This window comes from Paramisgurnus dabryanus, chromosome 9 (assembly GCF_030506205.2).
Source record: "Paramisgurnus dabryanus chromosome 9, PD_genome_1.1, whole genome shotgun sequence".
NCBI lineage: Eukaryota > Metazoa > Chordata > Actinopteri > Cypriniformes > Cobitidae > Paramisgurnus > Paramisgurnus dabryanus.
In genome coordinates, this window is record NC_133345.1 from 32,199,846 (window position 1) to 32,214,858 (window position 15,013).

At 39.5% G+C, this 15,013-nt stretch overlaps 3 protein-coding genes across 5 annotated transcripts; 2 read left to right on the top strand and 1 right to left on the bottom strand.

The window, feature by feature from the left end:
• Window positions 1-1,296: 1,296 nt before the first annotated feature.
• Window positions 1,297-3,691, top strand: mibp2 (muscle-specific beta 1 integrin binding protein 2). 2 transcript variants are annotated; one of them, XM_065283850.2, is made up of 8 exons: window positions 1,299-1,544; window positions 1,963-2,053; window positions 2,241-2,289; window positions 2,446-2,632; window positions 2,940-3,011; window positions 3,102-3,208; window positions 3,289-3,385; window positions 3,463-3,691. In XM_065283850.2, the coding sequence occupies exons 1-7, from the start codon at window positions 1,519-1,521 to the stop codon at window positions 3,375-3,377; spliced, it is 621 nt and encodes a 206-aa protein (XP_065139922.1). In that variant the 5' UTR covers window positions 1,299-1,518; the 3' UTR covers window positions 3,378-3,385; window positions 3,463-3,691. The 2 variants fall into 2 exon arrangements, with proteins under 2 accessions (XP_065139923.1, XP_065139922.1); XM_065283851.2 differs by lacking the exon at window positions 2,241-2,289 and having other exon boundaries at window positions 1,297-1,544.
• Window positions 3,692-7,877: 4,186 nt separating this feature from the next.
• bloc1s6 (biogenesis of lysosomal organelles complex-1, subunit 6, pallidin) lies at window positions 7,878-10,166 on the bottom strand. 2 transcript variants are annotated; one of them, XM_065257953.2, is made up of 5 exons: window positions 9,884-10,166; window positions 9,200-9,341; window positions 8,906-8,993; window positions 8,414-8,500; window positions 7,878-8,220 (listed from the first exon to the last, which is right to left on the bottom strand). In XM_065257953.2, exons 1-5 carry the CDS (start codon window positions 9,978-9,980, stop codon window positions 8,095-8,097), a joined length of 540 nt encoding a protein of 179 aa, XP_065114025.1. In that variant the 5' UTR covers window positions 9,981-10,166; the 3' UTR covers window positions 7,878-8,094. The 2 variants fall into 2 exon arrangements, with proteins under 2 accessions (XP_065114025.1, XP_065114026.1); XM_065257954.2 differs by having other exon boundaries at window positions 9,932-10,162.
• A 670-nt stretch (window positions 10,167-10,836) lies between these two features.
• Window positions 10,837-14,048, top strand: slc30a4 (solute carrier family 30 member 4). Its single transcript, XM_065257951.2, has 8 exons — window positions 10,837-10,988; window positions 11,149-11,638; window positions 11,879-12,025; window positions 12,182-12,335; window positions 12,674-12,941; window positions 13,316-13,421; window positions 13,524-13,658; window positions 13,765-14,048. The coding sequence occupies exons 2-8, from the start codon at window positions 11,254-11,256 to the stop codon at window positions 13,917-13,919; spliced, it is 1,350 nt and encodes a 449-aa protein (XP_065114023.1). The 5' UTR covers window positions 10,837-10,988; window positions 11,149-11,253; the 3' UTR covers window positions 13,920-14,048.
• Window positions 14,049-15,013: the final 965 nt, after the last annotated feature.

A 15,013-nucleotide genomic window follows, 5' to 3' on the forward strand; every position in this document is an offset into this window, starting at 1 on the left:
TTTATTCCAGCAGGGGACGATCGACACTGATATAATGCATCACCACACTCATGATTTTCATCTCAATATTGTAAAACTCAGCGTCGTCACCTCTAAATGTATCAATAATAAGAAAAAAAGTCACATTTATAGTGTTAATACAAATTCAGGTCTGATTTATTAGAATAACATCGGTAGTTTCATTTGGATTTGAACAAACTGGGTAATTCATAAACATATGTGACTTTAAAGATCGTTAAATATTTTGTTAGCTTCTTCTCGTGTCCTCAGATGTGCAGTCAATGAATGTGTGGAATGTGGAGCTAGATTAAATGAATCCATGTAAGGAATAAATAAGTAAATGGATATGAACAGATCCAGAACCTCCGACTGTTATTCTGCTCTAGTGTCAGTGAATGGAATTCAGACGAAAACAACGTCACTTATATAAATGACATTTACGCATTTGGCAGACGCTTTTATTTCAAAGCTAATGAAAGATTTAAATCCATTACAGTCATGAAGGAGAGACATTGAGATGAAAACTGTCGTTTTAGGAACTGAATCCATAAACAACGGAACCGAGAAACACAAACCAAAACTGCTATAGTTTTTCTTTCTTTTTCTGTCGTTATCGGCTGCAATAACAGCGTAATTTTCTTTCTCATAAAAATATAGTTAAATACACACATTGTAACATTTAATAATTTAATATATAGGTGACTCTGAAAGTGGTTTATTTGTTTTTTATTAACAGTAGAAAATGGTATTGAATGCAAAACTTTTCTTAAGTTTATGCATTTAAAAGCGCATTTAAGATCATACTTTTTTTGTGTGTTCCCGAGGAATCGAACCAATCACTTTTGCCTTGCTGACGCAACACACTAACACAGTTTAACTTAGAGAAGTTACATTTATTTTCTAATTTCTTTTTCCTTTATTTTTTTCCTAACCGTTGTTATGTTATGATACAACTACATGTTTAATAAAAAACGAGAAGTTATTTATTTGAAAGCCTTGCTCTCAAGCTTAGCACAAGAAACGATAAACAAATCTTATTTTCTCTAAGTTAGGCTTATAGAAAATTTAAAAACACAAACGCCTCTAACATTTTAAACAAACACAGGAAAAATACAAATAAAACTTCATGTTTTCTTTATTTGACCTGTTTCGCGTCGCTTAACTTCCACCCACGCCGGGCGGGTCGGGGCGGGTCCCATGACGCGCAAGGAGGCCGAGATAAACGGGCTCTCTGATTGGATAAGACGAGTTTCCATAGGTCTGCACGGTTTATATAGCCAATCAGGGCGCAGTTCTGGGTAGTGTCTGAGAGCGAGCGAGCACACGAGTTTCTCTTGGTGGAAGATCGCGAAGAAGCGCCATCGTCCAGCTTTCATTCAGAGTCATGGAGGAATTAAGTAGTTGACGTTTCCTTTAACCTTCTCTTTTTCAAGCGTTTATTCGTGCGGTCATCGATCCGTTATCCCCTTTATCAGACGCCATTCGATCAGATTTGACGCGTGACTCTTTCTCAGAAAGATGAAGTTCATCATCGGTATCGGCGGGTGAGTGAGAGGAAGCGCGTGCTCGTCGCAGGCCGCGTGCTACTTTTATTCATTGACGAAAAATCACTATGGTATCCCCAAAATCCAGCCGAAGTGCAACATATACTGTAGGAGTAACAGAGTAAAATTAAATGTTAAATTGTAGAGGCATCACACTGCTGTGATTTTACTATAATATAAATTTGAGATTTTGACAGGAAACGTCATTGGTTGGCGACAAATGTTATTTATTTAAGAGTAAGATGTGTATGTATTTGGACAAAATTCTGAATGGTTATGTAATGATAAATAATGTTTTGTTTATAGAAGGCGTTTGAATTTGCATTTTAACACGTGGTGCTTGAAAACGACATGACACATAGGGTTTGTATATTGTTGTGTAGTTTGACTGTGTGTTTATGTGTTCTACGTCACACAGGGTCACAAACGGAGGTAAAACAACACTGACAGACAGCCTGATAAAGATTCTGCCCAACTGCTGTGTGGTCCATCAGGATGATTTCTTCAAGGTCAGTATATTATGCAGACATCTGAAGGTGATCTCATACACTGTCGCTACACATAATAGATGTGAGACTAAGGGTTAGTTAGTTGAGTCATGTTAATGGTTTAGCGGTGGAGGGATCTTTAAGCAGAACCTTGCGGCTCGTGCCGTGCAGTACGTTCTAGAGTGCATCTCATTGATGTATGTTTCAGCCCCAAGATGAGATTGAAGTTGGTGAAGATGGCTTTAAGCAGTATGATGGTAAGCTGGGCTCTTATCGAAGGGTTGGTTGGTGTGTGCGTGTGTGTGTGTGTGCGTGTGCTCAAAGCGCCGTTAATAAATACATTATGCATGTTTATTTAACTGTGAAGTCCGGTGGCGTGCGATGTCACTCACTCGTTTTGTTTAATTCTGCAGTCATCACCGCTCTGGACATGGATGCCATGATGAGCACCATCCACGCCTGGCAGCAGAATCCGGTCAAGTTTGAAAGATCTCACGGCGTCAACAACACCTTGGACTCTGAGATCGTTCCAGGCGTCCAGGATAAAGATGAAGGCGTTCATATCCTGATCGTGGAGGGATTTCTGCTTTACACCTACGGGTGAGACACAAAGCTCTTCTTTCACTCGATTTGGGCTGCGTAACAACTAATCGTTTGCAGAGTAAAAGTTTTGGTTTAATTTTAAAACACACGTAATTATTGTACACAGTACAGACACGTATGATTTTTATTCTGCATCGATTAGTTGTTATGCAGCCCTACACTCGTATTATTGCCACAATGAATTCAGTACAGCTATAAAACAAAGTATTGGGTTTTCAGCAGATCTGAAGAGTTTTACAAAGTTACCCATTCAATGACACACACACATGCAGTTTTACTAAATGTTTTTGTTTTTAACAAACAGACCTTTGATCGATGTGTTCAACCAACGATACTTTATTTCCATTCCATACGAAGAATGCAAAAAGAGGAGGAGGTGAGTGTCTGTCACAGCTCAAACACTGATATATAAGTTTGTTCAGACACACACGTGATTTTGTTTGCTTATGTGGTTGTGTTTGTTCAGTTCAAGGAACTATACCGTCCCAGACCCACCCGGTCTGTTTGACGGACACGTCTGGCCCATGTATGTCAAACATACGAAAATCATGGCGGACTCAGGGGTTGATGTGGGTGAGTGTCGGTGTTTTGTTTGTGTAGTGTTGAGAACGTTGAACGGCCGGATGCTGACATTGTGTGTTTTTGTGTTACAGTGCAGCTAGATGGAACTAAATCTAAGGAACAACTGTACAACTTTGTGTACGGAAACATTCTGAACAACATCCAGCAAAACATGCAGTGAACAGAGAGGTAGAGTAATAATCTGCTGGATGTTAACGGTTCTGCTTCTGTAATTTATTATTAATTTTCGTCTGTGTGTGTCGTAGATCGGCTGAAATGTTGTCATGCAGCAGGATGAAGCAGCTTCGCGTCAGACGTGTACTCCAGCCTGCAGCTCGGACAGCATCTGCATCGCTGTCGCAGTTTTTTTAAACATTTTATATTCTCTGTATTTATTGCTTCTGAAGCTCTTATAGTGCGACTCCTCTGTATGGACAGAATGTTTCTGAACACTGCTACTAACTGGCACAAACAAATAAAATGAAGCCCTTGTGACATTTGTTGTTTTGTGTTTTATCTACACGTTACACATGGTGCGTTTACAAAGACTGCTGGTTAAGTCACAGAAGAATGAAACTCATTTTCTCATTCTTGATGTGTTTTCAGTAAATAAATGTATCATTTTTTCCATAACTTGATCTGAGGTATATCACACTGTGACCTTAGACAGAAAAGATGTCACCAAACTTTTGTAAGATATTTAAGATACAAGTAGTAAAATTAACTTTAATTATGGTGACTCTCAGATGAATCTAGTACAGGGGTCTCCAACCTTTCTGTGATCAAGGGCTACCACAATGGATAAAACAATCTGAAGGGCTACTTTTTGATATAGTCAACTCGTTTTACTTGTTGAGTTTATTTTACTTTTTGATATTTTTTTTGTATTGTTTAATATAAGTAAACCAAGGCAAGATAATATAAAATATGTACTAATATTGCAATTGACACTTAATAGAATGTGCTTTTACGTTGGAGACCCCTGATCTACTGTAACAACAGTATTAAGGATTAAGTCTGTGGTTATTTTTCCACGGGCCTTTGAAAGTTTGTGAACCTGGGGATAAAATAAACGTGCATAGATGCAGGTGATTGAAAGTCCTTGAATCTTATTTTGTTCTAGAAAAAATCCATACTCTACTTCCTGTGTAGTGTAGGACAATGTCATAAAAATTCTAGACTCTTTTAGTGCACGTGCTAAACTGTAAGTTTTAAAATCTTCTCTGTGCAAAGTTTAATCCATGCTTTTTTGCATCGTTGTGTTTGACATGAAAACTGTAACAATGTATCTTACAAGGTAACACGATGTAATCGTGCCCTCACTTGAAATGTGTACCCACATAAAGTCCTTGAGTTGGAGTTTATTGGACCTGAAAAGCCCTTGACAGGTCCTTGAATTTTAAAGTTAACCAAGGTGTATGAAGCCTGATTTATAAATGTGGCTCAGACAGGAGACTTGTGTTTATGTTGAGTAGTAGAAGTAGACCAGTCATTATGGTTTTCATCTTATCATTTTTTCTTAAACACATCCTCAGAATCTCTCACCGCTAAACACTGTGCCTTTTCCCTCGCTGCAACTTCAGATGTTATATAAAGAGCCAGACCTCTGAACTCGCTGATCTTCAGCGCTGGACCACAACAATTCAATTAAAAAACATCTAGTTTTCAAATATCAACACATTTCTATGTTTAAAGCTTTTTCTCTGAGGTGTTTTTAGTGTGTAGAGGCGTGGGTCCGCTTATCTTCCACACACAGAGCTCTGCTGAACCTCTATAGACGTGAACTCTCTGACCTTCACCATATAAACTCAACTCTTAGTGAGCGGATGGGAAATATGAAGCTGAGGTTCTGAATTAAAAAAAAACACCTGCTGAACACCCATCAAAGTTCATTTGTGTTGTGTTTGAGAGCAAATAAAGACAACAGAGGTCACCACAGGGTTGATAAATGACCCAAATCTGATCCCTGATACTTCAGAAACTGTGAATGAAGCTCATCATAGACATGGGTTTAGTTTAGTTTAGTTTACGCTGTTAGTCCACTGAACATTGTGTGTGAAAGTTTGTGCTATTCATAAACCTAAAACAGACAAAAAAAACACAAACCCACAGACCACATTCACTCGACAAACACAGACTCGATTGTTTCAAACAGATAAACAAAATCCAGGTCATAAAGTCACTCATTACAAATTTGACAATACTAGATCTAAAGTGTACTAAGCATACTTAAAAACAACTATCTAGCAAAAAATGTCAAGTTTTATAGAGGATAAATGACATGAGATAATAACCAGCAAGTTATTTAAGCTAAAATAAGGGAAACATTGTGCTGTCAGTGAAAGTCTAATAGACTTTTAACCATAACCCAAAAATAGATGATGCAGAAGATATAAAAGAACACATTGAACACTTCACTTACATGATGAGATATAAGACATCTCAAAGTTATTTAGCATGTAACCAAATTCAAGTTTATTTAGGAAAGTGGTGGGTTATTCACAGCCGGACTAGTCTATATTTAGCCTTCATAAAAACACTTGACAGCAGATGAACTTCACCTGAGCAGAAGTGACTTCATCCATCATCTAATAAAGTTGTGGGACTTCCAGGTCTGCTGTAGCTCCTCCTGTGGATTCATCAGATGATGGTTTCATTTCAATAACAAACATCATTCTTGAGAATCACTGTAACAATTTGTGATTCATTCAAACGTATCCGTTAGTCGTGTTAAAATAAATCCCAGGAAATTCCCTTGTGGATGAAACCTCAAACAGATGAGTTTTAGTGAATACACAGCACTGATGTTATACAGTATGAAGATAGGGTTTTTTTCTCTGATGTCCATGTCTGTTGGTTTTGTATAAAATAAATGATCCTGAACCTTACGTTTGGTATTTATTGTGTTGATATTCAGAGGTGGACACAACTTTAGTTGCATTTTTCAAGCATCTGTACTTTATCAGAGTGTTTGTCCAAGGAAAACTTTTACTTCACTTCATTATATAGCATACTGTTTATATTGCATATTAAAATTTGCTTAACACCTAATTATATAAAAAAATGTATGCTTTAGTACTTTTGCTTTTAAGTAGAAGAAAGAAAGTACTAGATGTACTTTAATATTAAATGTAAAATAAAACCTTACAAAAAAACCTAATAATATAGGCATACTTAAAAATGTCATTAAAATACGTCACATCTGATGATACTGGTCTCATCAAACTCATGAAATCATCATAATGATACATATTTTACAAGAGAAAATACTCTTTGTCAGATTTAATTCACATTCACTACATAGACAAGACTATAAATCCTTTATTCCTGACTGATCTTGCTTTTGCAAGGTGCGTTGTGTTGTTGTGATGTATGTGTTGTGTTGTGTAGTACAGCAGTTAGGGTTAGGTTTAAGTGCGTTTATGTGGTTTCAGACAGCAGATGGTTGATCAGAGCAACATGTTTAAATCTATATTTGGATTTGGTGTCTAATGCTGCGCTACTCCACCCAATTCCACACCAATTACCCATCAACCCAAACCAACCCGCTACCCATAACGTTACATAACAGCCCCTAAAAGTCAAACAACCTCAATAACAACAAACCACACAGCGTTTCCAGACAATCCACCTTCACAATGATGAGTCTGACCTGCTGACCAAAACCTTTATAGAAGACTAAACAGCTGTTTCTGTTTTGAGTGACCACGCTGAAAGAAAACTAACCCTTCTGAAATCACACTAAACTGGTTTGCTTGTCTCCTAGACTGGTTTAAAGGGATTTGGGCCCCTTTTTAGCTGGTTATGCCGGAAGACCAGCTGACCCACCAGCTTTGTCAGTCTGGGAGGACCAACATAAACCAAGTAAGACCCACTAACCAAAATCCCTTTAAACTCAGTCTGATAAACCAGTTAAAAACCGGTCAACCAGTTTAGGCTGATTTTACAGCAGGGAAGCCAGTCAGACACAGATTCATCCTCCTCCTGCTGTTTATTTTCTCTTCAGTCTGTTTGTACGGTCGGTGTCATGTTGACAGAAATAAAGTTTCACCTCCACATGTGCTGAGTTCTGTCTCGAGTGCCTGTGGTTACGCCTCTGTGGGTTTGTTTTTCTCCTTCAGACCCAAACATCTAAATCCAGACAAATTTAAACGCCCGCGCGGAAAGGAGGATCGTCACTTTCCAAACCGCTGGCAGACCAACACTGTCTGCTCACAACATCACTGTCTGAAACACAAACACACACACACACACACACACAGGTCTGTCCTGTGAGGTTTATAGACTTTGAGTCCACACATGTATCCCATGATCCTCTACTGCCAGCCAGAGGACACACTGAAGAGCTGCAGACACATCATCAACACACACTTTCATTAGTCATTAAACAACAAAATATTTCATAAACAAACACAGCAGAGCTGCGCAGACTTTTGTCAATGATGAATGCTGCTGTAGCGCAGACCTTTAAATATGAAGAGATATTATTTCTATGGTCACGTTTATTACATAATGATCTCATGCAACATTAAATATTTGTCAACAACAGCTTAACTAAAGCACTAATGATGATGATGATGAGGAGGAAGATCTGCATTTGTGTACTGGATTTAAAGATACAAACATGACAAGATAAACTAAACTAATGCAAATGTCTCTCCTTCAAACACAGACACTTGCACACGGTGTCTGATCATTTATTAATAATCCTGGAAACATTTTACACAGTGTTCATCTGATCAAATCTGATCTACAGGGACATCTTTACTGGAAACAAAAAAAAAACTCCATTCAGAAGTGCTCCGTCCCTTTTCATGTATTTTCTATTAAAAATGTTTTTCTGTTGAAAAGAGTATGAGGGCGGGGCTATGCATTGATGGGCGGGGCATATGCAGGAGTCAGGCATCAATGCGTTTGGCAGGTTTGGCGATGAGGCGTCTTTCTCTCTCCAGGTCTCTCTCTCTCTGTTGTTCTCTCTCCAGCTCATTCCTCTGTTTGTGTTGCTGTAACTTCAGCGCTCGCTTCTATACACAAACAAACCATGACAATATACAATAAGCTGTATAGAAATATATTCACATGTAGAAGTGTCTGTCAGGATAAAGTTATATTAAGAGATAAAACCTGAACCATAAATCTAATAGCAGCCAATCTCTCAGTGAGCACATAGTGTGTTATGTGTGTATGTAATGAAATGTTATCGTGTGTTTGCGACACCTTCAGTTTGGTGGTCTTCTCATGCAGGATGATCATTTCTTTGCGAATATTCACCAGTTTGTTGTGATAAAGTTTTGCTTCTGTGAACTGAAACACAATGTATGTGAGGTTAATGAAAGTTAAAGGAGATCTTAAAGGTCTTTTCATTAAAGTTCCTGACCTCTCCCTCCTAACCCTAACCCTAACCTTCGAAAAAGAGTAGGGGTGTGCCCCGGCATCCTGGCCAAACTTGCCCATTGGCCTACTAATCATCCCCTCATATTAATTGTCTATATCACTCGCTCTCCTCTCCACTAATAAACTGGTGTGTGGTCGGCGTTCTGGCGCAATATGGCTGCCGTCGCATCATCCAGGTGGATGCTGCACATTGGTGGTGGTCGAGGAGATCCCCCGTTCATATGTAAAGCGCTTTGAGTACTGACAAAAGCGCTATATAAATGTAATGAATTATTATTATTATTATCTGAGGAGATCTGAGGACTATAAACTCACCAGTGCATTCAGATCAACCATTGTGTTGCACTCACGAAACTTTGCCACCTCCTGCTCCAGCGTATCCAACAAAATAACTTGATTTTGTCTAAAACAGAGAGAAGAATTACATCAAAGCAATATAAGCATCAGTTAATCCTAACACATCACTGAAACTGAAAACACAAGCACAAACACGCACGCACGCACGCACGCACGCACGCACGCACGCACGCACGCACACACAGACAGACAGACAGACAGACAGAGTATGAAGTGATTGATAATCTTGTGTAAGATGAGAGAGAATCATACGTTAGTTCCTGTAGGGTTTGTTTAGAGGTCTGTAGTTCTGGTAGATAGTGATGTAAGAATCCTTCTGTTAATCTCTGTACGGTCTCTTCATTCACACATATGATGTCCTGCAGCTCTGCCGTCTCCTCCATCACATGACATGCTAAACACACACACACACACACACACGTCTCATACTAGCCTGCTGCATTATTTTAGTCATTTATGCATCTATATTAGCATGCTTACATTCTGCACATTCTCATTTCCATATCAGCTACATTATTATAATGTGTATTCACTTGTAATCTACAGTAAGCCCTAGATTCTATATCTGTACTTAACACTGTGTACTGCCTCATTTATTGCATTCTGTTGCACATCCTTGTACATATTCTGTATTTAATCCTATTATGTAGTTTCTTATGCATGTAAATATAAACTCTACATACTTACTCCACAACTTCTGTACATACTTTTAGCCTTGAAAATTCCCATAATTTTACAACCCTATAAACATCAGTATAACACTGTAATGTTCGTTGTCGACTTCAATTACATTTCAAGTAAACATATCTTAACTTTATACGGTTTGATCATTACATTACTCATACTGGTGCATGTGTGTTCACTAGGATTGAACACGTGACCGAGTCGCTGTTGCTTGTGCATAACTGATGCTATATCACTATTTTTTATACTAACCGGCGGGCGGTAAACAAATGTATTTCACATCATCATGTTCATGGTCACCTCTCTGCGAAGACGCCTCTTCCTCTTCCTCATCCTCTCTCTCCATCATCAACAGCAGCAGCAGCCTGTCAATCAGATCAATAACAACTACAGGAATCGATCTGTACTTCCTTGGTCACTGATAAACACACACAAACCAACCAACCAGCCGATCACTTCTGCTTTATTTATGATCATAAGTGAAAATAAGTGTGACAAACATCATGTGACCGCGCGCTCATCATGTGACTGCAGATAGAAATAAGTTCTCAAAAACACGACATGAGGCCACTTTGTGTGCACTTCCGCTTTATGCGCGTGTTGCTGAAGGGCGCTTCCGGTATACAGTTGATGCTCAAAATCTTACAGCCAGTATATTTATTTGTCACCATATATGTCTAAAGCTCTGTCACAGTAACAGGACTCCTGTCATAAACATCTATTTTCTTATTTATATTTTTTATTACTTCACCGTATTTGTCCACTCACTACCCATACATAAAAAAAAATATCTGGTAAAAAATATGTTTTAAATATATGCTAAATACATTTTGTAGAAAGTTAAGCTTAACTGAATATATTTTAAAATGTGAAGATATATTTAGTCTTAACTTTCATATATTAATATATATTTCAAAATGTATTTCAGGGGCAAAAAATATATTTCAAATTTTACAACCCATACGGCAAAAATATATTTTTCCTGGACAAAAAATAAAAGTTTGTATAAAATTACATTTTTGCAGATGAAAATATATTTAATTTAATTAAAAAATAATTCAAACCTGTTATGTTAACATATGTTTGTAATATACAAAGGGTTCATCCAATGAATATAAATGCTTTAATATATATATTTATTTCAAAATAAGAAGATATGTGCTTAAATATATGTGTAACATCTTAAAGCGGAAGTGCGGCGCCCTCTGTTGGTGGAAGTGTAGCAGCGCTAAGTGCAGAGTGGATCGGCTAACATCACAAACACAACCGCAGCCGGGCCACGACCCTGCATCAACCCAACCACACACACACATCAGAGAGAGATGGACGGAACCAACAATCGCCAAAGTTTCGGAAGGTTTGTTGTCCACTTTTATTGACATACTGATGAGCTATAACTGTGTTAACAGTGCCTTAACAGTGCGCGTGTCAGGCGCGAGTGTGACAGTCTGCACAGATTGTTATTAAGATTACGCGAGCATCCCGTGCGACGTCATCAGGTGTTTATTGTTTTGCAGGTAACCCAGAGTCATGGCCCACGAGAGATCAGCTGCGACCGGACACGCGGACTGATCTAGAGTCAGTTATTCAGCTCGTTTTTGTTTGCTCGAGTGGACTCTGAGATGTCGGGCTCGAAGCTGCTGGGTCGCGTGCGCTCCGCGTTCCGCCGACAGCCGGACACCTGGCACCTGAACGACGCGTCCGACTTTGATTACCCAGAACATCTGGAGGAAGACGAAACGCCCAAATTCAACCAGCTGAAGGTGGTGGTGTCCGGGGACGAACTCCCCGCGGACGCGCCGAACGGCTCGACGGTCAGCACGGTGTTGGTGGACGATGACGACTCTCTGCTGGGCTCGTCCTCGAGTCTCGGGAGCCCCGAAACGACGGCGGACCCCTGCGAGAACTGCAAGAGGGCGCGGGAACGCGGTAGACGCCGAGCGCTGATGAGAAAGCTGGGCGTCGCGGCGCTCCTTTACTTTTTATTTATGGTTGGTGAGCTGATAGGTGAGCAGATCTGAGATCAGAACACTGACTGTGTCAATGGCACAAAATAAGTGTCATTTAACTGGTTTTAATCTGGGTTGACTCTGGGTTTAATCTGGTTTGATTCTGGATTTAATCTGGGTTGATACTGGTTTTAATCTGGGTTAAAAAAAAAGGGTTTAATCTGGTTGATACTGAGTTTAATCTGGATTGATACTGGTTTTAATCTAATCTTTAGTGGTTTGTGCTTTTATCTTTCAGGTGGATATATGGCAAACAGTCTGGCTATCATGACGGATGCGTTGCACATTCTGACGGATCTCATCGGGATTATTGTGTCACTTCTGGCACTTTGGTTGTCTGCAAAACCACCATCATACAGATTTACTTTCGGCCTGCATCGACTCGGTAATTTTCATCTCATCATCTCGTCTGGTCTTGTTTTTTCTTTTCATCTCATCTCTTCTCTTCCATCTGGTTTTGTGTTTAATTGACACACAATGTGAATTGGTGTTCAGTGTTTGGGTTGGATCATGTAGGATGTGTGTGTGTTTGTGTGTTCAGAGGTGTTGTCTGCAGGTATCAGTGTGTTATTGATCTACATTCTGACGGGTGTGTTAGTGAATGAAGCAGCACAGAGAACCATTCATCAGGATTTTGAAATAGACGGAGACGTCATGCTGATCACAGCAGCGGTGGGCGTCGCCATTAACGTGTTGTGAGTCTGAAGTGTTTACTCGCATCACATACCAGAAAACTCTTATCTATACTCGCTAAACTTCATTTCATTATTCTCTTGCTCAACTGACCTTATTATTCAAGCTCTTTTACGGGCTCACTTCAACATTTTATGACGGTTTACTTTAGGTGAAAGTCCAAGACTTTTGGTTTAGTGTCTTGTTTGTTTTCTCCTGGGTGTCTTACACACACACACACACACACACACACACACACACACACACAGACACACAGACACACACACACACACACACACACACACACACATGTCATGCACCATTGAGTCAGATCTGTGTGTATTGTTTTGTCGTTGTATAGGATGGGATTTCTGCTAGGTCAGTCTGGACATCTTCACTCACACGGCCACGGTCACTCACACGGCCACGGTCACTCGCACGGCCACGGTCACTCACGTGACCCAGCTGGGCGGAGTCAAGGTCAAGGGCAGGGTCAAGATCAGGGTCGGGGTCAAGAGCAGGGTCGGGGTCAGGAGAGTATTTTGGTACGAGCTGCTTTCATTCATGCTGTGGGTGATCTGGTGCAGAGCGTTGGGGTTCTTATCGCTGCTTACATTATCCGCTTTAAGGTACGTGTCCCACATCAACTACACATGTGACCTTTAGCTCAAAATATCATATAGATGTCTTTTAAAATGCAAATGAGCTGATCTCTGAGATAAATGCCAGTGCCGTGATTGGATAGTGCAGATTAAGGGGTGGTATTATTATAATAAGATCCTCTTCTGACATCACCAGGGGAGACAAATTTCAATTAGTTATTTATTCATGTTCTTGCAGAGAATGGTTTACCAAAACTAAGTTACTGGGTTGATCATTATCACATTTTCTAGAATGATAGAAGCACTGGGGACCCAATTATAGCACTTAAACATGGAAAAAGACAGATTTTTATGATATGTCCCCTAATAATAAGACCTCTGTACATGTCTCTGTGTTCCAGCCTGAGTATAAACTGGCAGACCCCGTGTGTACGTACCTGTTCTCCATCTTAGTGTTATTCAGCACTTTCCAAATCATTAGAGATACAGGAATCATCCTGCTGGAGGGTGAGACACGTCTGTCTGTCTGTCTGTCTCTTGCTGTGATATTTAAGACTCTGGCGTACATCACGCATGATAAAGTAACGGTGTGTGTTCACGCGTGTGCAGGTGTGCCGCGTCACATGGATGTGTCTGAAATCAGAGCCGACCTGTTGAAGCTTCAGCACGTGCAGTGTGTGGATGAACTGAAGCTCTGGGCCCTGACGGCTGAAAAAACCGCAGCCATCGTTCACCTGCAGCTGGGTGAGAGAACTCATTTTCAGTTTCTCTTTTTTTAAATCAGCCGAGGTCCTGATGAGTTCTTGATGTAGAACCACTATTGTTGCATCTGTCTTTATTGTATGTTTAGTGCCAGGGATGGTGGGTAACTGGGAGGATGTGCAGGCGAATGCACGGCGTTTGCTGATGATGTCACACGGGGTGACGCACTGCACGGTGCAGCTGCAGACGCAGAGAAATGGACTGCCGCAGTCCTGCACGCGCTGTCTCTCACTGAGTGCCTAGAGACGTTTGTGCTCACCTCATCTGCCTGTCTCTCTCTCACACACACACACACACACACACACACACACACACACACACACACACACACACACACACACACACACACACACACACACACACACACACACATTTAATGATTGTCTAGCAGCTTTTTCTACACTGAACATTGGACTCATTTTGATACATCTTTAATATGACAAACACAGTGAGTTATTTTTGTTTTTTATTTGATGATTCAGTCTGTTGATGGGAAATGTTGACAGCTGAAATGTTTGTGTATGTAACTCTCTGCATGTGATGTTATAAACTGAATATAACAGCAGCCAATGACTTTACTCTAATACACAAACACACAATCCAAGAACTGCACATGATTCTGTTTTTTATCTTTTTAGTTAATAATTTGTCCTCAGATGCAAAATAAATATAAAACCCTTTATTTAAACATCAATAAAAATCCTTAATGCCTTTTATTATTTTATACTTTTGTTTTACCGTTTGATATTTGGCTTTAGGTTGTGTCTGAGAGAGGGAATGTTTGTTCACTGATTTCTTTATTACTGCAGTATTTGTTGTGTGTGTTTGTGGGCATCAGGATGATTGATGTAAACTGACAATTAAAGCGCTTGATAACTTGAAATAATAAATGAATTTTAAATGGCTGTATTGTGTTGTTCATTACACATTCACAACATAAGATGGTGCTGCTGCTGATCTCTTCAGTGTTATTGACTGCTGTGATGTGAATACTGGAGGTTAGGTCATGATGATGATGATTAGTGGTGGAACTAGAATTTTAAAATGGGGTGACCAGGGGTGGCCATAGTCCATATAATAGTCAGGTATCAAAAAAAGCATAAATAAATCTCATGATCGCCGATTATATGCAGGAAAAGTTGTTCAGGAAATCTAAATTTTGTATTAAACTTTAAACTTACTTCCAATAGCAGAACTATTTAAAAAAGTACTTTTTTTAAAAAGTAAATATGGACAAATCTTATTTTTTTACAGTTACAGACCCATACAGCAAAAAATACATTTCTATTTATACAACATATACTGCAAAAATATATTCAATTGTATAAATGTATATA